General features: G+C 46.4%; 1 protein-coding gene across 2 annotated transcripts in view; it reads right to left on the reverse strand.

Moving 5' to 3' along the window:
* The window catches only part of CIT (citron rho-interacting serine/threonine kinase), a 1,039,445-nt gene that overhangs the window by 153,327 nt on the left and 861,342 nt on the right, over positions 1-24,776 (reverse strand). The window contains exons 38-40 of one of the 2 annotated variants that reach the window (XM_069215033.1): positions 17,936-17,980; positions 17,251-17,331; positions 12,496-12,631 (exon numbers count right to left, since the gene is read on the reverse strand). In XM_069215033.1, coding sequence (XP_069071134.1) covers positions 12,496-12,631; positions 17,251-17,331; positions 17,936-17,980 — 262 coding nt within the window. The remainder of the gene's footprint in view (positions 1-12,495; positions 12,632-17,250; positions 17,332-17,935; positions 17,981-24,776) is intronic. The other variant, XM_069215034.1, reaches the window with a different exon arrangement.

Raw genomic sequence — 24,776 nt, forward strand, 5'->3', positions numbered from 1 at the left:
GACTTTTCTGGTGGATACATTAGCTACCTGTGGATTCCTCACCTAATGAATACTCCCATGGCGCCAGCATTCGACGGAAATCTTCTTCCTAGCTTCTGCACGTCGACGAGGACGTCACATTTGCCCACGCGACACCGACTGACGTCATACAGGCAATAAGAGGTCCTCGCCGACGTGCCGACGTCAGTACCAACATTTTTTACGTGCATGAGAACAATAACCCAATGCAATGAAGGATCAAGGCAACATCTCATAACATTGTAAAGTACAGAACATTGCAAGAAAATGGCTATAGATTTAATATAACTTTCTTTCCTCTATTTTTTTTTTTTTTTAAAACAAAAAACATATATACACTAAATATGTATATACACAAAGAAATATATATATATATATATATATACAAGTATCCATATATACAAAATCTATTGCAGTCCTAAAGACCAAGAGGAGCACACTCAAGGATTATTTGGTAAGACCAAAAAGGCAACGGGGAGGCGGGTGGGACCGTGAGGAATCCACAGGTAGCTAATGTATCCACCAAAAAAGTCGCTACCGAAGGTAAGTAACTCGTTCTTCTGATGGATACAACTACCTGTGGATTCCTCACCTAATGAAGAGTCCCAAAGCAGTACCACGCCCGGTGGTGGGTGCCCAAATGGTCAAACCAAGAAATCCTGCAGCACTGACCGTGCAAAATGGCCGTCCCTTCTGACCTCAGAGTCCAAGCAGTAGTGCTTCGCAAAAGTGTGAAGGGACGACCAAGTTGCGGCCTTGCAGATGTCGACCACAGGAACACCCCTAGCCAAGGCCGAAGTGGCAGACTTAGCTCTGGTGGAATGAGCTCTAATACCATCAGGAGGATCCTTCTTTGCTAAAGAGTAACATATTTTAATGCAAAGAACAACCCACCTGGAGAGTGTTCTCTTGTGGACTGCCTTTCCTCTCCTCTTGCCCACGTATCCGATAAACAGCTGATCCTCCAGCCTGAAATCCTTTGTTCTGTCAATGTAGAAGCTTAACGCCCTCTTTGGGTCCAAGCGGTGTAGTCTCTCTTCTTCCTTTGAAGGATGAGGCGGAGGATAGAACGTGGACAAATTAATTGTCTGGGCCAAATGGAAGGGTGAAACAACCTTTGGAAGGAAAGCAGCCTTGGTCCTCAACACCACCTTATCCCCATAAAAAGTTGTATAAGGGGGTTTTACTGATAAAGCCTGCAACTCACTCACTCTCCTTGCAGATGTTATGGCCACCAGGAAAACTGTTTTAATAACTAAGTACCTTAAGGGGCAAGAATGCATAGGCTCAAAAGGGGACCCCATAAGGAAAGTCAGGACCAAGGACAAATCCCATTGAGGCATAACAAATGGTTTTGGAGGATATTTATTTAGAAGACCCTTCAAGAATCTAAGAACAATAGGGGATTTAAATAATGATGGTTGGTCTGGAAGACAAATGAAGGCTGACAAGGCAGACAAGTAACCTTTAATAGTAGCCACTGCACAACCTTTCTGCGCTAGAGACAAAGCAAAAGATAAAACATCTGACAAATGAGCACGTAAGGGATCAATCTGTCTCTCTCCACACCATACCACAAATTTAGACCACCTATTAGCGTAGATAGTTTTAGTGGAGTGTCGCCTGGCCGCTAAGATAACATCCACTACATCAGGCGGGAGAGAGAAGGAACTCAGGTTGCCCCGCTCAATCTCCAGGCATGAAGGTGCAGACTCTGGAGGTTGGGGTGTAAAACCTGCCCCTGTGACTGCGAGAGGAGGTCTGCCCTGAGAGGGAGACGGAGTGGAGGGCACAATGAGAGTTGGAGAAGGTCGGAATACCACACCCTCCTTGGCCAATCCGGAGCTATTAAGATTACTAGGGCCCGGTCTTGGCGAATTTTCCTCAATACTCGAGGAATCAAGGGTATTGGGGGAAACGCGTAAAGCAACTGGTCGCACCAGGTTCTCTGAAACGCGTTCCCCAAAGCCCCCTGCACCGGATACTGCAGTATAACGGACAGTGCGTGTTCTCCCGAGTGGCAAACAGATCTATCCGAGGAAACCCCCACATGTGGAAGATCAGACGAACTTGATCTGGATGGAAACGCCACTCGTGGTCGGCCGAGAAATGGCGACTGAGACTGTCCGCACGTACATTCAAGACTCCGGCCAGATGATTTGCTACCAAGCAAATCTGATGGTCCTTAACCCAGGACCATAGTCGAAGAGCTTCTCGGCAGAGAAGATACGACCCTACTCCTCCCTGTTTGTTTATATACCACTTTGCGGTAGTATTGTCCGTCAGGACCTGAACCGACTGACCGCGAAGGGATGGGAGGAAGGCCTTGAGAGCCAGACGTACAGCCCGCAACTCTAACAGATTGATATGAAAAATCTGTTCCTCTGGAGACCAAAGCCCTTTGATCTCCAGATCCCCCAGATGAGCTCCCCACCCTAGAGCGGAAGCATCCGCTATGACTGTGGTCACTGGTGGTGACTGCGCGAACGGCTTTCCTTGTGAAAGATTGTTGCCCGCAATCCACCACTTCAAGTCCACAGCAGCATCTCTGGAGATCTTGACAGAACCTTCGAGATCTCCTTTGTGTTGAGACCACTGCCTTCGGAGGCACCACTGAAGAGCCCTCATGTGCCAGCGAGCATGCGTGACCAACAGTATGCAGGAGGCAAACAGACCGAGCAGACGAAGGACCTTGAGGACTGGAACGACCGCTCCATTTTGAAACATTGGAACCAACTCCTGAATATCTTGAATCCGCTGAGGCGGAGGAAAGACTTGATTCAATGTTGTATCCAGTACTGCCCCTATGAACAGGATGCGTTGAGAGGGCTCTAGGTGAGATTTGGGCATGTTCACCGAAAAGCCCAGGTCGAACAACAACTGGGTTGTTGACTGCAGATGATGTGACACAAGCTCCGGGGACTTGGCTTTGATCAACCAGTCGTCCAAGTAAGAGAATACTGCTATCCCCTTCCTTCTGAGCTCTGCCGCAACCACTGACATCACCTTCGTGAAGACTCGGGGTGCTGAAGTAAGACCGAACGGGAGGACCGCAAACTGATAGTGCTGCGACCCCACCACAAACCGGAGATACTTCCTGTGCGACTTGAGTATCGGGATATGAAAATAAGCATCCTGCAAGTCGACAGACACCATCCAATCTCCAATGTTCAACGCCAAAAGCACCTGAGCTAGGGTCAGCATCTTGAACTTTTCCTGTTTGAGGAACCAATTCAAGATCCTCAGGTCCAGGATTGGTCTCAACCGACCATCCTTCTTGGGAATCAGGAAGTACCTCGAGTAACAGCCTCGACCCCTTTCCTGCTCTGGGACCAACTCCACCGCGCCCTTTAATAGGAGGACTTGAACCTCCTATTCTAGCAACAGGAGGTGTTCTTTTGAACAATAAGATGGGCGGGGCGGGATGGGGGGCGGAAACTCCTGAAAGGGAAGGGTGTAGCCTTTTCCCACAATGCTGATAACCCAAGTGTCCGATGTAATAGTCTCCCACTTGTGAAGAAAATGACGTAACCTTCCCCCTACAGGAGAGGAGTGAGTGGGAATTGGTGGAAGCCTAAGGCTGCTTCCCCTGCTGCACCCCTCCAGAGGACGAGGAAGAGGCAGAGTGCTGCTGAGAGGCTCCCCTGGTGCGGGCCCTACCCCTCCCTCTAATTGATCTAAAGGTGAGAGAAGAGGCAGGTTGCTGGAATCTCCCCCGAAAGGAAGAGGAGGAAGAGCCACGTCCAAATCCACGAAACCTCCTGAAAAATCTGGAGGAGGCAGAAGAAGGGGCTTGCAGTCCTAATGACTTGGCTGTGGCCCTGCTTTCTTTAAACCTTTCCAAGGCCAAATCCGCCTTGGCTCCAAACAGTTTGTCCCCATCAAACGGGAGGTCCAACAGGGTCGACTGCACGTCCGCAGAGAACCCTGAATTGCGGAGCCAAGCCTGTCTCCTCGCAACCACAGCCGTGCCCATCGCCCTAGCCACCGAGTCAGTCGTATCCAACCCAGATTGGATAATCTGAGTTGCGGCAGCCTGGGCATCCGAAACGATGTTCAAAAGTCCTTGGGGACGCTCCGTATGTGATGATGTTATGTCTTCCATAAGAGCATAGATGTACCTCCCCAAGATACAAGTCACGTTGGTGGACTTCAACGCCATGCTACAGGACGAGAATATTTTCTTGGATTGTGAATCCAACTTCTTGGAGTCTCTGTCCCCCGGCACCGTCGGAAAAGATCCAGGCGCAGATCTAGAAGAACAGGAGGCCTGGACCACCAAGCTCTCCGGCGTAGGGTGTCTGGACAGAAAGCCAGGGTCAGATGGCGCAGCCCGATACCTCCTGGCCACAGCCCTATGAACAGCCGAGGAAGATACTGGCTTCTTCCACACCTCCAACACCGGATCAAGCAAAGCCTCATTGAATGGCAAAAGAGGCTCCGCTGCAGTAGAGGCCGGATGTAGAACCTCAGTTAATAAATTCTGTTTCGCCTCCGCCACCGGCAAAGACAGTTCCAGAAAGTTAGCTGCCTTTCTTACTACAGCGTGAAAAGTAGCTGCCTCCTCAGTATACTCCCCTGGAGATGACAAGTCCCACTCAGGGGAAGTATCCAGCCCACTGGCTGTATCCAGACCATGAAGACCCTCGCCAGACTCCTCAATCTCTCCTTCCTCCAAGACTCGTTGGTATTCCTGCTCCTCCAAGAGACGGAGAGCACGTCTTCTAGAATGCAGCCTTTCTTCGATACGCGGCGTCGACATGGCATCTGCCGAAGTCGAGGATCGGCGCCGATCTCCGGATCAGTCCGACGCCATGTCCGGCGCCACAGGCAGCTTCGACGCCGAGGTAGTAGCCGGACGAAGAGAGGCGCGTCTCCGAGTCTCCGATGGTCCTGTCGGAGTCACTGGTCGAAACCCCGAAGTCGACGGGATGGAAACCTCCGGGGCCGAAACCTCTGAAACACCGGATCGGACACCGGAGCCGACACCGGAGCCGAGCCCACATTCCCTAAGGGGAGAAAGGGCATAAAGGGTGCTGGCCGTAGCGGTGCCGGAGCACCCAAGGTGAAAGCCAACGGCCCCGAAGGACCAGCTGGAGCACCGCCTGGAGCCATCTGCTGAAAGATGGTATACATCGCATTCAATAATGTGGTATTATCGGCTCCAGGGGCAGGGAAAGCCGGATACTGGGGTGCGTGGATCGAAGGCGACCCCGACGCCAGCCTCGACGTCTGTGACGCCGGAGAGAACACCTGAGGCTGCGTCACTTTAACCACTGAAGAAGTCTGACCAGGCGAAGTCGTCGAAGCCAGAGAAGGCAACGGCGTCGACGGATGTAGTGTGACCGTGGGACTGACCTCCCAAGTCTTTCGACGCCGAGCCGAAGGCGACCTCGAACGAGACTCCTTGCTGGAATGGCGCCGTGAATCCCTACGGCGCCGGGAGTCTCGATGACGCCGATGAGACCTCGGCGAGGAGGATTTCCTATGATGCTTCTTCTCCTTCCTTTTTGACTTCGCCATGAAGAGTTTAGCCTCTCGTTCTTTTAGGGCTTTCGGATTCATGTGTTGACATGAATCACATGTTGCGACGTCGTGGTCGGAGCTTAAGCACCATAAACAGTCGGAATGAGGGTCAGTAACGGACATCTTGCCCCCACACTCCCGTCAGGGCTTGAAACCCGACTTCCTCTGAGACATAATAACCTCAGAGAAAATTCACGCAGCAGAAAAATACACTAACTTCGAAAGCAACAGTAGCTCCCTCGAAGATAACCGTTTCGAATGCACGGAAAAAAGGGAACTGACGTTGGCACATCGGCAAAGACCTCTTATTGCCTGTATGACGTCAGTCGCCGTCGCGTGGGCAAATGTGACGTCCTCGTCGACGTGCAGAAGCTAGGAAGAAGATTTCCGTCCAATGCTGGCGCCATGGGAGTATTCATTAGGTGAGGAATTCACAGGTCGTTGTATCCATCAGAACAATGCTTTCTGGAGTAGTGCATTTAGCGTGAAAAACTGGGTCACCAGGCGCAGGCCTGTGATGCCTTACCAACCGGCTATTGACTGGTGGGCAGGAACAAGGCTTTAATCAAGTGACCATCAAGGTACTGGTAAGGGCCTTCTTAAGGGAGAGAAAGGGCTCATATGCGGCTGGCCTAGGCTGCAAAGTTTCCGTAAGGATGTTCATTCAAGACTTCAGCCTGCACCAGTAAGTAAGAAGGATTCTCCCTTGGAGTTAAGAAGTCACTCCTCTGCATCTGCAGGCACCAATTGCAACAATGACCGGCTGCGTGGATCTGTTCTCCTCGGGAACTGCGTGGATCCTGCATCACAGGTGCTGGTCTGGAGTGGTCCCCTTGGTCCTCTCTGCCAGCTGTCCAACTTAAGAGACAGTAAGCCCTTGTCCCTCCTTGCAGAACAGTAGCCCTGTGCACAGCAACTCTTGCAGTTACCAAGGCTTGTTTGCTCCTGCTCAGCACAGTCTCCTCTTTGCCGCTCCAGCAACGTGGGACTCTCCTTCAGGTGTGCTAACTGGGCCTCACTAAGACTTACTATGCCTGCTGCCAGTGGGTTGGCTGTGGGGGCTGCGACTGCTTCTGATGGCTCTCCCGATTGTTGAGGATTACCTCGGACTCCCCCTCCCTGGGTAGAGACCCCTGGGCCTTGCTGGTCCTCTTCAGCCTTGCAACTCTTCTTTGCTCCTCTTGCATTTGCCGAGGCTTGTTGGTGGTTCTCCTGCACCACTGACCATGTACGACTCGACAACCGACATGGGATACCAACTGCACCGCTCCAATGACTCCTGTTCAGCTCCCGGGCTCCACAGCTGGTCTTCTCCCCTAGTCGACTTGGTTCTGAACCCACAGAAGGGTGGCTGGTGACTCCTGCCCCAACTAGTTACTCCACTGTGGACTGGATTCTGTCCCATTCTTTTGCAGGTCCTCTATAACAGAACCAACCTTTGATTTCTTCTTGTCTGGTCCTGTTCCTGTACAATCCTTTCTCCAAGTCCTCCTGTTAGTCCTTGGGAAGACCAAGTACCTACCTCTGCTCTCCTGGTTGCTGGTGGTGACTCTGGTACTCGCCTCTTGGGGTTCCTAGTTCCTCCAGCACCCCTGTAACAACTCCACATCCTTGGGTAGTGGACTGCATCGCAAATTTCACTTTCTTAGTATATGGTGTGGCCTTCCCCTAGGGTCCTTGCCATTTTTTACTAAGTATTGCCAATGCTTGTGGTTTCTATGCTGTTTTACTGATTGCTAATGTGTATATAATTAGTGTGTTCTTACCTGTAGTCAAGGGAACTGCCTATAAGTATTCTAGTATTGTGTTACAAAAATAAAGATACTTTATTATGGTAACACTGTGGTTCCTTCATGTGTGATAAGTTGCTGTGTGACTATAGTGGTATTGCATAAGCTTTGCATGTCTCCTAGATAAGTCTTGGCTGAACATCCATAGCTACCTCAGAACCCTGGCTTCCTAGACACTGCCTACACTTCACTAATGGGGGATACCGGGACCTGGTATAAGGTGACAGCACCATAGGTGTCCACCACATACCAGGCCAGCTTCCAACACCTTCCCTTTGTAATTTTTACACTCTCTCACTCTTTTGCCTTAGTCCTTATGCCCATTCTCCACTCTTGTGCCAGTTTTCAACTTTCAATTCTCCTGGTGCCCGTTTACCTCTCTCCACTCTCTCTTTGTGCTTCTTTCTTTTCATTTTCCACTCTCCCTCCTTATGCCCGTTTTACACTCTCCCCTCATTCTCTTTATGCCTGTTTTCCTTATGTCTGTGCTTCGTTTGCGGCCATTCCTCTTTGGTTCCTCCCCACCCTCTGCCCCCCCCTCCCCAGGCTTTCCTGCCTCCCGGCTCCTTACCTGCATCTCACTTCCATGCCTTCTCCCACCTCCTGCGTCCCCCGCCCTTCCCTTTCCCTGCACCCCGATTTCCCTCCCACTGGACCAACTTATTGGCAGCCGCTGCGAGACCCCAATGAGCAGGTGCCTAGGCCTCAGCTCCTACTTCCCTGGACTACTCCTCCAACCAGTCTACGGCCCAGTCTTGACGACTAGTTTTTGCACTCCTTCTCTCCATTCACTCCTGTGCCCTTCTCTTTGTTATTTTCAGCCTCTTTTTTTCCTTCTTCCTTGTGCCAGTCTCTATTCTCCACTCTTTGTGGCCATTTTCCACTCTCGTCTGTCTCTCTTTGTGCCTGTTTTCCACTCTCCACTCTTTCTTTGTGCCTTTTTTGCCCGTTTTCATGGGGCCCACTCTTCCTTCATGTGCTCATTCCTCCTGTGCTTTCCCATACCCCTGCTGCTTAGATCCATCTCCCTCGTGTGCTTTCTCCTGCACCCCCTTTCCCAGCCTCACCCTCTGTTATTGCGCCTTTTCTCCCTAGGCTTACTTAATGGTGGCCGCTGTGCATCCTGTCAGCGGATGGGCTGCTGACCTGTTGCACAGGAAAGCAACGGCACGCCCATCTACGCCCATCCGTGCCCTGACCACGACCAGTGCTACGGTCCATGGTCCGACTGAACACTGCTACTAAACAGCCTGCCTCTGCTGCCTGCACTAAACACTGGATGCCACCTCAACAGCTGCTCCCACGCCTCACCTCGTTCCACTCCAGGAGCTTTCTTATGCACTCACTGACATTTCACCTGCACCAACATGCCCACCAAATGCACCACACATGCCTTGCCTCGTCTGTCATGCATGCTCCTCAATACCAGGTCTTTAAGCAAACATGCCACGGAGATCTAGGACACCATCGATATGCACTCCCTGGACATCCTCTTCCTGACAGACTTGGCTTAACCGCACTTCAGCACTCACCATCGCCATAGCCATACCACCAGGCTATAACATCTCCTCCCAGGACAGACCGAACAAGCCGGGAAGGAGACTTGCCGTCATCCATAAGAACACTCGAACACCTGCATCACTTCCAGTGATGACAACCTAACCTTCATGAAACATTTGCACTTCCGACTACAGACCAGCAACTACACCACCATCAAAGGCATGCTAGATTACAGACCCAACAAACCACGCGCCACCTTCAGGAATCTCAACACAGATTTCATTGTCCTGGACGCCGTCTGCTCGAACAACTTCATCCTACTTGGCGACATCAACTTCTATTTCGACAACCGAAAAGATCCCAACTCCACTGCCCTACTTGAGAGTGTCAAGATAATCTAAGGTCCTACCCACAACCCAGGACACACCCTCAATCCCATCTTTACAGCCAGCAACAAGGTCAAGTTCAGCCTCCTCACTCCTTTCACTTGGACAGACCACTCCATCGCCCACTTCTTCATCAACGCACCCCAAACCCCCCACAGGCAAGAGCACTAACAACCTCAGACATAGCTGGAACAAGTTAATAGACTCACACTGGACCAGTACCCTCAATGCCCAACATCCAAACCTCATTGGCACCCAGTATGCCGACATCAAAGCCTTCAGCAATAGCATCACCTCCGGCACAGACAACCTAGCCCCCCCCCACCCCTAAAGGAACGTCAGACACTCAAGAACCAACACACAAGCCAGCTAGTACATGAAGACTGTAGAAACGCCAAACAAGACTGCAACAGGTGAAGAGAAAATGAAAAACCAGTCGGCAGACCACCACAAGAAGCACTTACGAGTCCACACTCAAGAAATACCACACCCAACTGAACAAGGCAAGAAAAACATTGGCCAGCTCATATACTGGAAAACAGCTTCAAAAACTAAAAAGAACGCTTCAACATCGTCAAAGAATGCTTGAACCTCCTCCAGCTGCCACCAGCTCCATCACCCCTTTTGCAAGACTTCTGCAAACTCTCAGATTTCTTTCACAACAAAATCTTCAAGGTCTATAGCAACTTCGACCCCAACAAAAAAAATCTACCCACCTGCTCACCACCACAAAATGAGACCACCAGGTAACAAAATGGAAATTCCCCCAGAAGACACTTCTGAAATCATGAGAGCAATCTATTCCAGGGCCCCACTGACCGGTGCCCCCACCATAGCTATAACCTAGGAGGAACTCTGGTCAGCTCCCACCTCACCACCATCATCAAGACCTTCATCCAAAGGGAAATATTCCAGACAACTAGAAACACGGAGAAATCTCAGCTCTCCTGGAAAAAAAACACTACGGACCCAATAGAGTTCCACAACTACAGACCTATCTCACTCCCGCCTTTCCCATCTAAAGTAGCAAAGAAAGCTATCAACAAAACTCTTCAACTATCTTGAACACCACCACCTACAAGACATATCTCAGTCAGGATTCTGCAACCAACCACAGCATGGAAACTGCTCTCATCGCAGCAACTGCTGGCATCTGGACCATTATGGAGAAAGCTGAAACCGCAGCACTCATACTACTGGACCTCTAAACAGCCTTCAACACCATCTTGCACAGCACCCTTATCACAAGATTCCACAAAGCCGGAGTACATAGACCTGCCCTGAGATGGCTGGCCTCTTTTCTCTCCAACACGACCCAGTGTGTCAGGCTCCTGCCATACACTTCCCAAACCAAGAACTTAATCTGTGGATTCCTTCAAGTACCATTGCTAAGCCCTATCCTCTTCAATGTCTACAGTGCGCCACTCACCCGCATCATAAGATTCCACAGAATAAACACTGTCTCCTATGATGACAACACCCAGGTCATCATCTCCCTCAAAGACAACAACCACACCCCACCAGGACCAACTTCATTGCCAACATGTCAAAGGTAGTGAACTGGATGAAACGGAACTGGTTAAAATTCAACACGGATAAAAGACAAGTCCTGGTCATTGAGAACAAGATCTCTCCATGGGACTCTTCCTGGTGCCAAAGGCCCTGGGACTCGGCCACCCCCCACTAACAACCCCAAAAACCTCAGCATCATCTTTGACGACAGACTCATGATAGCCAAATAAGTGAACACAGTCACCTCCTACTGCTTCCAAATCCTGCATATGCTCTGCAAAATATTCCAATGGCTCCTCACTGACACCCGGATACATGGTCACCCAGGATCTCATCACCAGCAGACTAGACCAGGGCAACGCACTTTACTCCGGCATTACGAATCAACTCCTACAAAAACTCCAGACCACCCAGAATGCTGCCACCAGACTCATCCTCAACATCGGCCTACACCGCACACATCACATCCCACCTCAAAGAGCTACACTGGCTACCAATGCAGAAGAGATGCTAATTCAAACTGCTCATCCACGCTTACAAAAGCTCTTAACTATGTTGGACCTGCCTACCTCAACCACCGAATCAACTTCTACCAACCCATCAGGCAAATGTGTTCAACCACATTCCACCTTGCACAAACACCCTACATCTGCAGGAGCAAATCAGGAGGACGCTCCTTCTCCTACTTTACCTCCAAATCTTGGAACAACCTTCCACGCCACATCAGGACCACCCCATCCCTAGTCAAGTTCTGCAAGAAACTGAAGACGTAGTTAATCAATTAGGAGCCCGATTCGCCTACCATATGCCCTAGGGCCTGGATACCCCTCGGGTGATAAGCGTGCTATACAAATCATAACGTAAGAATGCGTTATTAACTGGAAGTTAGTGCAAGTGGTGAAGTTTGGGCAGACACATGGTCAAACTTTATAAAATTAACACAGCTCTCGCAAGCAACATTATGGGAACTGGTTCTTCCCGTATAGATTGATTTGCTAAAAGTGAATGTCAACAAGGGCTACGAGGAAGGAAACTTTACTCTCTAGTTCAAAAGGAGTTAGGTTTTATGTAATCTGCATAGGTAACTGAAACAATTGGATATAACTGCATTAAGCCAAGGTAGTAGTAACATGGATGCATTAGTCTTAAAACTTGTGTTCAGACTGCAGAAACCAAAAAAGGGCAATTTGTTTTACAAATGTATTTATTTCTCTAGATCTAGTGCTCGACTCAATCCCCTAAGAGTATCTCAGTGTTGCGTTTAAAAATATATATATATATATATATATATATATATATATGGGTTTCTGACCCTTTTTAAAGTACAATCTGAAGAATTTTGGCCATTGTACCCTTCCTTAAAGGCTGTTTAATATTTTTCTCTTAACTGTTTCTACAAGCCTTCATGAAGAATTGTCAACACCTACACTTATGATATACTATGGAAAAGTGTTCCGGAATACCCACAAGTGGGTGGGACCGTTCAGTGCTTATGACTATCAATGACGATCTCCTGAGAGAGAAGAGGTTTTTTAATTTACAGGGTAGGTAAACAAAGACCTACTTGGCATAGGAGGACTGTGGGTGTACAAGAGAACTATTTCTTGAGTGTTACTACAAGGCTTCTTATGAATTGACTTGAGCTTCCCCATGAACAGACAAGGACCTATTTCTCAGCACAGCCCAAAATGCAACCACAAATTTTTCAACAACTCCAAACACCCCAACAGGCAGCAAATGAACTCTTCTCAAAGTCCTCACACCTGCAATAAAGAGCAGCTTCTCCAGCTCCTTGATGATGTGAATCTGGAAAACAGCACCAACTCCAGGAATGTGCGTTAGGGCATTCTTCAGTACATTCAATGTATAGAGGCCCTCTTCAGCCCCCACAAGAACAATCTGCACATGGAAACACACAGTGATTAGCCTTATTTGAGCATTTAAGAAGCATAAGCAAAAATGTATATCAAAGACTTTATTAAATGTGTTATAGTGTTCTTTCATTAAGAACTTTAGTTCCAAAAATTGTAGCAAAACAAAACTCATGTTGTTGGGCACAGTGTAGCTCAATGACAACAGGTTCTATACAGTCCAACATAGAAGTATGTAATTTCGTAGATATCATCAAAGCAATGGTAGAAAATAACCTCTGCAATGTCTTAGCTAATTGTAATCTACTGCAGTGCTGTTCATTTTTGTTTAGGGCTCATTAACTTTATTCTCCTAGTTTTAAGTACTACCCAACAAGGCAGAGAAACAGGAATAATCTGCACAAGCTTGTACTATGAGGTAAAGTGAGGAATTAGGCCTCCCAGCTGCATGTGGCCACTAGACTATTTCATCAAAGTCTCTTAGGCTTTACTTTCCATATCAATGTCATATAGCTTTCTTGGAGTAAGAGGGTTGTCTTCCAGGATACTCATGAACGGTTCTTTCGCTGGCATACCACTTGTTTGACATAAAAAGTCTGAGCGGTTGGAACCTTTTTAACGTGACCTATGATCACTCCATGGGTGGAATCGGTGAGGATTGCATAGAGTATCCACCAGAAATATCTTTAGAAAGGTAATTAACGTTTACATCTAACTGTTAATTCAACATGCTAATTCCTGATCTGTTGAATAGTTTCCATAGCTGTACCCCTCCCCAATGGGGTGTCTGATGGAATGATCAAACAAGGAATTCTTGCAAAATGGAACTCTTGCACAATGGACATCCCTTCTCACCTCTGAATCCAAGCAATATTGACTGGCAAGGTGTAAAGGGAAGCACAAGTTGCACCCGACAGATATCGTCCACAGGAACATCCATGGCTATTGCTGAGGTCGAACAATCTATCCTGGTGGAATGGGCACGGACTTCCTCTGGCGGTTTCTTATTGGAAAGCGAAGATCACATCTTTATAGACTGTATTATCCAACAGAATAAAGTGTTTTTACAGCTGTCTGTATACCCCCAAAAGAACCTGTAAGGAGACCTAAGCTCTATGGTGAGGTAAATATAAAACCTGACTGGACTTCTGGGGTCCAGTCATTTTAGTTTCTAGTCCTCCTCCTTGGTAGGATGAGGTAGAGCGAAAGGTGTGAAGGGTAATGGATTACTGCAGATGGAAGTTGCTTTAGTCTGTGGGATCAACTTTTCTGGGGAAAAGTATGGGTAGAGCGGAACGACATGCAGTGCTTGCACCTCAATGGCGTGTCTTGCAGTGGTAACTGCCACAAGAAAAACTGTTTTGAATATTAACCTCACCTGATAAATATGGAGAGGATAAAAAAAATGTGTCCATAAAAAAAGTCAACACAAGATTAAGAAATAATTCAATCACAACAAATGGGGTAGGTGGAAATATATTTGTCAGTCCCTTCAAAATCTCTTCCAGATAGTGGATTTGAACAAGGTTCGCTGGTCTGGAAGACAGAGAATTTCTCTCATGGCTGCAATGTACTTCTTGATAATGAATACTGCACGGCCCAGCTATGCCATTAATAGCGCAAATCAAAGAACCTCAGACAGGTAAACGTTTAAATGGTCCACACCATGCTCTGTGCCACCAGGCAACACATCTATTTCACCTTCCAGAGTAAACCATCTTAGTGGAGGGATGACAAGCCTAAAGGGTCACATCAAGCACCTCAGGTCGTCAAGTTCAAGCTCCAGGCATAAAGGTGGAAGCCCTGGAGGTAAGGGCACTATATTTGCCCCTCCATCTGGAAGAGGAAGACAAAACTGCATGCCACAACTTTCTCTGCCAGGCCGGGGTGATGAAAATTACCTGGACAAAGTTCTTATAAATTGCAGAGAAGTTAAAAATGTTAAACATGTAATGAAGTGGAAAGTACTACATCAATCAAAATGAGTCCTCAAAGGCTCCAAGCAGTGGATACTGGAGGCCACAGAACTGTGGACATTGGGCACTGCTCTGAATGACAAATAGGTACACCTGAGTGGTGCCTCACAAGGTAAAGATATATTTTTTATCACCTCTGGATGGAGGACCACTTGTGACCAGAAAAAAGATGTAAACTCAGGCTCTGGTGCTCAGAGAAACAGCCAAATGGTTGGTGACTAGCTGGATCCTGTGCTGATGCGCTCAAGCTCAGACACTCAGTATTTCTTGGAAGAGAAGGTGACACCTCCCCAAATTCCCTCTGTTGATGGATCACATCAAAGTAGTATTGTCTATCAAGATCTGGACAGACTGAGTCCAAAGAAAAGGGAAGGCCTTCAGCACAAGCTGAATTGACCTCAGTTTGAGCACGCTGGTGTGAAATACTCCCTCTTTAGAATACCAGATAACTCTGATCTCCAGTTCCGGCAGATGAGCACCCCACCCAAGGGAGAACATCTGTCACCACCATCGCTACAGCTGGTGGAGGTTAGGAGGATAGCCTTCATGTCTAGTGCTTCTCTACAACCACCAAGTGAGGTCCACTGCAGTGTCCTGGAAGATCGCTATTGTGTCTGCCAGATTTCTCTGAAGCAGCAGCAGTGGTGGCTGTAGTCCACTGCATCGTTAGACAATTTCAAAGGTTCAAAGTTGTGATGCTCAAAATCACTGAGGTTATCACCACCAAAGAATACACACCCCTTAAAATCACACAAATACACAAAAAAGAGGAGAGCACTCAAAAAGTCATCCAAAACACATTTCAATTAGTAATCTCCATATAGGTACTGTTGTATTCAAAATCCAAATTTATGGTGCATTCTTATTCAGTCCAAGTATTCAAGAAGGATGGTATGTGGCATGTTCAACTTTATTATTTCATCTTCCAACACAATTTCTCAGCCTGGCCATCATGTATGTTAGAAATAGAAAATTCTGATCTCCTTATTCTCTGGACCACCTGGAGTTCCGTCTGGAGCTGGGGTTACCAAAAACGCCTTAAGTTTTACTTTCCTATAGCAAACTGATATCGATCTATTTTCAATTCGATAATGTTACAATGTTGGTTGGGACAAAAAGTCATACCTTTCGGTAATACTCAAATCCGCATAATAAAGCTGCTTGTTTGAAAAAGTGATAACCTGAAGGACTCAGGGTTATTATTTGTAACAATCTCAATCCTATCTATGGCTTACATGAGTACATGGGCTGGGAGTTTGTCATCACAAACTCCACAGCTCCATAATGGCTTCACTGAAGACTGGGAAGTTTGGTATTAAACGTCTACGCTCAATAAACCCACACTGATGCCAGTGTTGGATTTATTGAGAAATGCATACAGAGGTTATCTTAGAGATTGCCACTGTATTTCGCCCAACACTTTAGTGTAAGGCTGACCGGTCTGTGCCAGCCTGCCATTAATAGACACATTAATGACCCCCTGGGGTGAGAGCATTTGTGCTCTTTGGGGCCAGGAAAAAAGCCTGCTCTGGGTGTAGGGCCCCCCCCCTTGCAGGAACTGCAACACTTGGCAGTGAGCACCAAAGGCTCCTGCCTCGTGTTACATTGCCCCAGGGCACTTCAGCTAGTGAAGATATCCACCCCCGACCCAAGCCCCACTTTTGGCAGCAGGTCAGCTGGGAAAATTAGTAAACACCAGGAGGTGTGCCCACCCTAGCTAGGACCACCCCTGGGGTGCCCAGAGCTGAGGAAAACCCCTCATGGCAGAATCCTCTATTTTACTTTGGAGGGTATTACATTATAGGGTTAGGAATGTGCCCCCCATCCTCAAAGGAAGTGGGCACAGGAAGGGTGTAGCCACCCTCAGGGACAGTAGCCACTATCTACTGCCACCTGACCCTTGTGACACCCCTAAATCTAGTATTTAAGGGCACCCCTGAACCTTGCTCTTCAGATCCATGGTGACCTGACAAGAATGAAAAGGACCGAAGGCCTATTCACAGTACTCATTCTTACTCAGCACAAACCAGGTATGCTGCCACCCTCTATCACTATGAGGTTAGTGTTTGGTGTGCCCCTCGCAATCTAAGAAGACTGCATTGACATGAGACAGGCCTATGTCATGGCACAGACGTGATCCGTATTCACCATGGACTACAAATCAGTACTCACAGTTCAAATATCCATGCAGCTGGGGAACTTGGGGGGGTTGGGGGGGGGGGGGGGGGAGGGAGGAGTGTGTGGGAGGGCAGGGGGACCAGTGCTTTTCCATCCCAACTGAAGTCATTTTGATTCGGCATCGGGTTCTTCCATGAATAGCGCTCCCAAGAAATAACCACAAGTTCAGCTGTCCCAGAGGGTCAGGATGGACAATCTTGTTTCAGAATGTATCATTTACTTAGTCTATTTATAAGACTTAAGTAGTGTCTAGATAGACTGCTTTACTCAAAACTCTCCTAGGGGCCAATATATTTATGATTAATTTTTGCAGTCATTTGATGTGGAACACTAATACGTATGATTTACTTCAGTATTCACATTTGTAAAGAAGTTGTTTAGTAATAAAAAAAAGGTTTATTAGTTGAAGAATTGCAACATACAGAGGTACACACACATCAAATGAACAGAGTCAAGAACTCTAAAATATGGTGAGCAATTTAACAAATATTACCTGATCAGTGAGAGGAATTGTACAGTTTATGTCAAGGCGATCTTCTCCTTCCAGCTTCAGAAGAGAATTTCCAAGTAATTTCTTTAAAAAAATGAATAATTTAATGTATCACAAAGTAGAGCTAGAACTAAAATGTATGTTTCATAACAAAAAGAAGTCTGCATTTGTAATATTTAAACTGTACAGGGGACAGTCATGACACGTGTTAGGAAGCAGGGCCAGCTGAGCAAGATAGTACCTGGTGAGGGTGGTAAGGTCAGTGTAGAGGTGCAGAGTGCCAATACAGAGCAAGGTTTGAGTATAGAACAACTTTTATAACTTATGATGAGCGTGGCAGTGGTGTATGATTTCTTGAAGCAAGTGTTAGTTTCACTAATAAAGCATCATCTTGTGCCTAGAATCAGGCAACTGATATACAGACATGGGAAAACTGCTCAGAATACCAATATAACATGAGGTTTTCTCAGATTTTTGTAGTACATTAAATTCAAGACAAACCCATTTCAGCTCAAACATAACTCAAGGCCATCTTTTAGTGGGCTTTCATGTACCGGAAACAGCAGTCAAAGATCTGGTATAGAATGCTAAATGCACTTACAAGCAAGACACACTGGTGTGAAAAAATAAACTCACTGCGTAAGCCGAAGAAAAGCTTCACAAAGCAAGCACACTTAAGTCTCTTTACCTGAACAAATGGGGACAGGAGCTCTTCCAACAGCATGACGCCAGCCTATTGTATGTCAACACCAAGGGTAGTGCAAGAGTTATAGGGTTTAGCATAATGGGCTGGAGGTTCATAGTGCAGGTTTATTTTACATTTAGTAGAACAGTTACACATTCTCATCAGAAATAAGCACCATATAAAATAATAATGTACCATAAATCAATGAAGGACGTTTATACCACAGGTCACAGAATGTGCCCACCTATTGCTTGAGTACCCACCACGAAAAGGCACATAATGGGTGAGTTTAATTCATAATAGGGTATTGAATAAAAAAGGCACAATCCAGGTAAAAAGGTTAAGTGGCAGTCTGTAGAATAAGTATGAGTTGAACACATTTATTCTTCTGATACAGGCCTACCTAACCTACATCTTGGATAGCTGGGCATATACAACATTTTCAGCATAACTGCCAGCTATGCTAACTGTTTCTATTTAAATTTCTTGCCTGTAAAAATTCATTTTATGTGGATGAAAATTTGGAAAGGACCAAGTCCTCTTAGACCTGTGATGAATACCCTTGCAATATTCCCTGCTGGTTCCCTCAATAACAGGCACCATCTTTTCAAAACAATTCCAATCACTTCCAATCAGCACTGACATTGTTTTGACAATTGTACCACAGGAGAAGAGGCTGCAGAACAGGCCTACCCAATTACCAATATCCATTTTCCGATTATTTTTACACCTTCACATCATATTGTCTGCCTCTACTATCTTTCCTAATAAGTCTAGCCACATATCACTTAATGTTGTTCATATTAGACTTTTTAATCTCGTTCCCTTTTCCCTGAAGCAGGTACCTAAACACTGAGCTATTAACTAGTTGAAGTTCATTTTTGTAAAGTATTATGAAACGCTGTTGCTTTTAAAACCTTTTATTTATTTATTTTTTTATACGTATCTGGATTGTCTAGAGGTCTACCGAAAAAAGGATCAGATAGCACATAATCTATTATCAATAGGCAGTGTTGTGCTCTCCCTATCATAGTTCTGTTTGCTCCCTTTCTGTTGCTGAGGATGTGGCTGCCATTGCTATCTGTTGGGGAGCAGGGTCAAGACTGATTTGCATATGGCTGGGTCGAAATTGGGGTGGCATAGTGAGCAAAAGAACGATGGATTTAACCCAGATCCTTGACTGGGAGGTGAGTGTTTGAAAAGTTTCAGCATTCCGTCCATCATCTCTTTGTGCATTGCTATGTTCCCCCTAAGTGGCCAGGGTATGCCTTGGAATGTGACCCTTGCTAGTTGTCCCACTGAATTCAAGCAAGCCTGAAGGATTAGGGGTAATACCCCGAAACCGGTCCCAGGATGTTTGTTTTTGGTCTAGGGAGGACCTGGCCTGGCAGTTTAGGCTGGACTGTTCCCATGGGGAGCAAGGTCAAGACTGAATTGCATATGGCTGGGTCCAAACTGGGGTGGCATGGTGAGCAAAGGAGCGATGGATTTAACCTAGATCTGTGACTGGGGGTGAGTGTTTGGAAAGTTTCAGTATTCTGTCCAACATCTCTTTGTGCATTGCTATGTTTGCCCTAAGTGTGCAGGGAATGCCCAGACGTTGGACCCTTGTTCAGTGTGTCACTGGATTCAAGCTAGCCTAGAAGATGAGGGAAATACCTCGAAACCAGTCCCAGGATGCTTGTTTCCAGCCCATGGAGGACATTGCTGGGCAGTTTGGGCTGGACTGTTCTCCTGCGGAGCAGGGTCAAGACTGATTTGCATATGGGTGGGTCCAAACTGGGGTGGCATGGTGAGCAAAAGAAGGGGGGGGTGTTGTTTGAAAAAGTTTCAGCATTCCGTTCATCATCTCTTTGTGCACTGGTTTTGCTACCTCCAGCAGCTACCCTATAGGTCTATAAGGTATGCTTAAAACTATCTGTGGCTTAGAGACAGACGTCAATACTGGTGGTCCAGGCATGCAAGAATATGGGTGCAGTTTAGCTAAAGGCAGGTTTTGCAATTAAAGTTATAAAGTTGGAGGAGGCAGGGACGTGGACAGTGACAAAGTTATAGTCATGGAAGGTACATCAGAAGCTGTTGCCTTCAGTGGCCTCCTAGGACAGGATAAAGAGCATATCTTCTCACTGGCGTCCAGTCACTTTTTTGAGTAAAGAAACTATCATCATTATTAGTGGATTTTCACATGAAACAATTTTTTTCTCTTTTCATCCACCTTTCCTTTCTAAAAGACAGAGAATTAACTTTTTGAGGGTGGCATTAAGCAACAATAAAGTGGTTCTCACTGCTTCCGTATTCATCTCAAAGGAAGTTATCTGTCTTTTAGGCTGTGGTTGGTTTAATCAGTCGGATGTGATGGTCAACAAGGTTATTCTTGAAGAGGTCACTTTCATTGATAGACCGTTTGCTACCTCACTTGTGGTCAAGGATGCAGACAACTAGAACTCTCTTGACACAAGACAGATGAAGCTAAAGAATTTCCAGAAATAGATGCTGCATTGGGCCCTATTTCTTACAAATTTGAGAAAAACACAGTGGAAGGCGAAAGAAAGCCTATGCTTTTTCTCTTTTTACAAATGATCCTTCTCTTTTAAGTCGACATGGGTTTCAGGGGAATTTAAGGGAGAAATTTCTAAATTACCAGAATTCGGTGGCATGCATTCATACTTAATCTTCCTAGAAAGCACATAGGCATCTTCCCTCAGAAGAAATAGAGATCTCTGGTCCTGATAGTGAGACTCGACAAACTCGTTATTACCCCTTACAAACTCAAGTTACAAACAGCAAATAAAGTCTGTGTGTTAATCATTTTTTGGTAACATCCATTCTAGGAGATACTCTACCTAACCACGGATTCTTCACCTTCAGAATATCCCCAGGTGCTAGACATGTTGTGTAGGCAATTATTAGTGACGGAGTACTGATGTCTAACATAGAACCTTTTCAGATGTTAAAGAGACCACTCCACAGAATGACACTGATTTTGCACCATTTGCCTCTACTATCTTTCTAAATAATCCTAGCAGCACATCACTTAAGATTGTTTACATTAGAATTTTTCATCATCATCATCATCTTCTCCTTTCTGGAGGAGAGTTTGTCATGTATGTGTCTCAACTCTGAGCCATTAACTAGTTGAGGTTAATTTTGGTTTAAAGGAAAGTATTATGAAAGGTTGTTGCTGCTGTTTTGGGGATATGGGTAGAGAGTGAGGAATCTGCAGTTAGACTGAGTATTCAATCAGAAAGAACTAATGAGAGAATTAATGAAGGTAAGTAACTTGTTCTTCTGATGGGTACTTCTGTTGCAGATTCAGCACCTTTAGAATATATACCAGAGCAATACCTAACAAAAGTAGATTCTGGGTAGTGAACTCTGACCAAAATGTCATGGTGGACTAAATGACCTTCCCGTCACACCTGGCTGTCAAGGCAGTGGTGCTTTGTGAACATAGCTTGGCAGATATCAAGAACAGGCATCCCTTGTGTCAATATCATTGTAGCAGCCTTGGCACCGTTGGAATTGGCTCTAAGGCCTCTTTATGGTCAGTGTGCAGCAGATCTTATTGCATAGGTTAATCCACTTAAACACAGTTCTTTTTTGCACTGCCTTGCCATCGTCTCCACCTGAGAAACAAAGCTGATCTTCTATCCAATTATCTTTAGTCGGGTTGACGTGAAAGCTCAATGCCCTTTTTGTTTCAAGGAGATGGGAGCCTCTCCGCCTCTTTAAAAGGAGGAGGCACAGCGAAGTATGTGGGCAAAGAGGCAGACTGGTCAACAAGGAATGGCTTCACAGCCTTAATAAGGATAGTCACCCAGGTTCTCAACACCAACTTGTCCAGGAAGAAGGCAATATTTCAAGGTTGTATGGACAGCACCAGCAGCTCTCACAGCATGAAAACATAATGGATAAAGAACACTGTTTTCAGCGTTAAGACCCTACAAAGACTCAAATGGCATTCACATAAGGAATGCCAAGAACAGCTTACGGCCATAATGGCGCGTCCCATATAGTTTGCACAAAAAAAAAAGTCATAAATCTTTAGTGAAATGCCTCACAAATGGGGACTTAAACAAAGACGGATCCGTCCAACAAACACAAAAAGGTCAAAAGGGTCTGATAAGTAACCTTTCACTGTGCCAAATGTAAGGCCTCATTGTGCTAAGGAGATATCAAATAAATGAACATCAGAAACTTTGGCTTTTAAAGAGTCAGTGTCTTGGCACCACATCAGACAATTAATTTATCAGAGCATTCAGCGTAAATAGACTTAGTGTAAGGGCATCTGGCAGTAAAGACAGCATCCATTCAAATGCATTCAACAGCCGCTGTTCAATCTCTATGCTTGGATGTGCAAGTTCTGGAGATTTGGGTGCAGGAACTTGCCCTGCTGCTGAGAAAGGAGATCCTGCCAAAGCAGAAACCTGAGTGGGGGGGGGGGGCATGCTCAGAAACTTTGGGCACCATTTTCTCCTTGCCCAGTCTGGGGCAATCAAGATGATTTGAGTCTGATCTCTCTTAATCTTCAGAACCCGAGACAGCAGAGGTACTAGCAGGGATGCATACAGGAGTCCCTTGCTCAATTCCAGTTGGAATAAATCAGACAAAACTGCTGCTACTGTGCATTTCGACAACGAGGTATCTGGTAGAGACTCTATCTAGCTGCAGATTCCTTACCTTAGAATTCCCTGGCGTCAGCTTCGAATCTGGAGTTTTTTCTGAGCAGTACACTGCGCGCGCGCAGTCGGACGGTATCGTTCGGATCCGCGTGCGTCGACCAGCTCCGCGTGAGTCGTCAGCATCGTTGGAGCCATCTATGACGTCACGGTTGTCTATATAGACGCCGTCTCGGCACGCGTACGTCAGTTCTTTTCCACAACTTCCCGCGCCAGAAGCACAGAGTCATGGAAGAACCAACCAATACACTTTTAGGGCCAGATGAAAGAATCTGGCCCATTGCGATTCGGTAATTCCGATTTTTAAGAAATCGCAATTACCGACTCGCAAAGGGCCTTGTATCACATTTGCGATTCGGTAATTGCGATTTCTTGAAAATCGCAAATGCAATTACCGAATCGCAAATTGCGATACTGGCCCCATTCGCAGCTATGGGCCTGTTGGCCCATAGCTGCGAATTTTTTGCATTTCCTAAATTTGGGAAATGCAAAAGGCCAGGGTGCTGGGGGCCTAAGGCTCCTGCACCCCAACATTTTTTTTTTTTTACCATGTAAAGTACACACATGCCAAAAGGGCATGTGTGCTTTACATGTTAAATTTAAAAATGCAGTTTTACTGCATTTTTAAATTTTGCACCAGGTTACCACCTGGTTGCAGACAATGGTATTTTGCATGTGCAAAATACCATTCTGCGAAAAATCGCAATTTGCGATTTTTTACAGAATTGCCTTGCGACCTGGATTTTGCGAATCGCAAACTGCGATTCGCAAAATCCAGGTCGCAACGCAGAAAATTGAAATTTTTGCGATTTTCATTTTGTGGTCTGCGAATGCCTTTGATGCATTGCAGACCACGATTTTGCACTCGTAAACGGACGATTTCGCAGTTTGCGAGTGCAAAATCATTTGATACATCTGGCCCTAAATCTCTTTGACTGTTTGGAGTAAAAACACTTTCATGCCTGTAAGAAAGGCAAAAGTTGCCAAAATCAAAAAAATATACATATGTACACATAGAAACATATATATATATACATATATATATATATATATATATATATATACACATATCCACATGAGAAAAAGTTTCCCCAGAGCTGGGAGGCTTGGGCAGGTGTAAGGAATCTGCAGCTAGATAGTCTCTACCAGATAGCTCGTTACGGAAGGTAAGTAACTTGTTCATCTGATAGAGACTTCTAGCTGCAGCTTCCTTACCTTAGAATAGATACCCAAGCTATAACCCATGGTGGTGGGTCTGAAGGAGATTATTTTTTTTTTTTTTTTTTTTTACATAAGGAAGTACTGCAAGACATAACGGGCAAAATGCCCCTCTCTTCTCACCTGGCTATCTAGGCAGTAGTGTTTCGCAAACGTGTGTAAAGAAGCCCACAAGAAGCTCTGGATACCAAACTCTCCGTGCCCAATCCGGAGCCACAAGGATTACTTGGGCCCGGTCGTTCTTGATTTTCTTGAGAACTCTGGGCAGCAGTGGTATAGGCGGAAAAGCATACAGGAGGCCTGAACTCCACTCGCGGCGAAAAGCGTCGCCTAGCGATAGCCCCCTTGGAAATTCCAACACGCAAAACTGCTGACATTGCGTGTTCTCTGCGGAGGCGAACAGATCTAACCAAGGCTCTCCCCACTGCTGAAAAAGTCACCTCCGGATAGAGACACCATTTGTGATCCTCTAAGCATTTTCGGCTGAGATTGTCTGCTCTGGCGTTCAGAGAACCTGCCTGGTGTTGAACCACCAGGGTCATGCCCTGCTGTTCCAGCCATGTCCAGAGGCGTAAAGCCTCTTGACAAAGGGTCCACGACCCCACACCACCCTGCTTGTTGCAGTACCACATTGCAGTAGTGTTGTCCGTGAACACCTGCACCACCTTCCCTTTCACAACAGGAAGAAATGCTTTTAATGCTAGCCGGATCGACCAAAGCTCCAACAAGTTGATGTGGAGGCCAGATTCCGCCGGAGACCAGTGACCTCTGATCTCCAACTCCCCCAGATGGCTGCCCCGTCCCAGAAGTGATGCATCTGTCACTACCGTTAGATCTGGTTGGGGAAGGGAGAGGGGTCTGCCCTTGACCCATTTGCAGTTCACTAACCACCACTGCAGATCTTCCGCAGTCCTCTCCGAGATCTGAACCACGTCGGTAAGATTTCC

This window comes from Pleurodeles waltl, chromosome 11, assembly GCF_031143425.1.
Source record: "Pleurodeles waltl isolate 20211129_DDA chromosome 11, aPleWal1.hap1.20221129, whole genome shotgun sequence".
Classification (NCBI taxonomy): Eukaryota; Metazoa; Chordata; class Amphibia; order Caudata; family Salamandridae; genus Pleurodeles; species Pleurodeles waltl.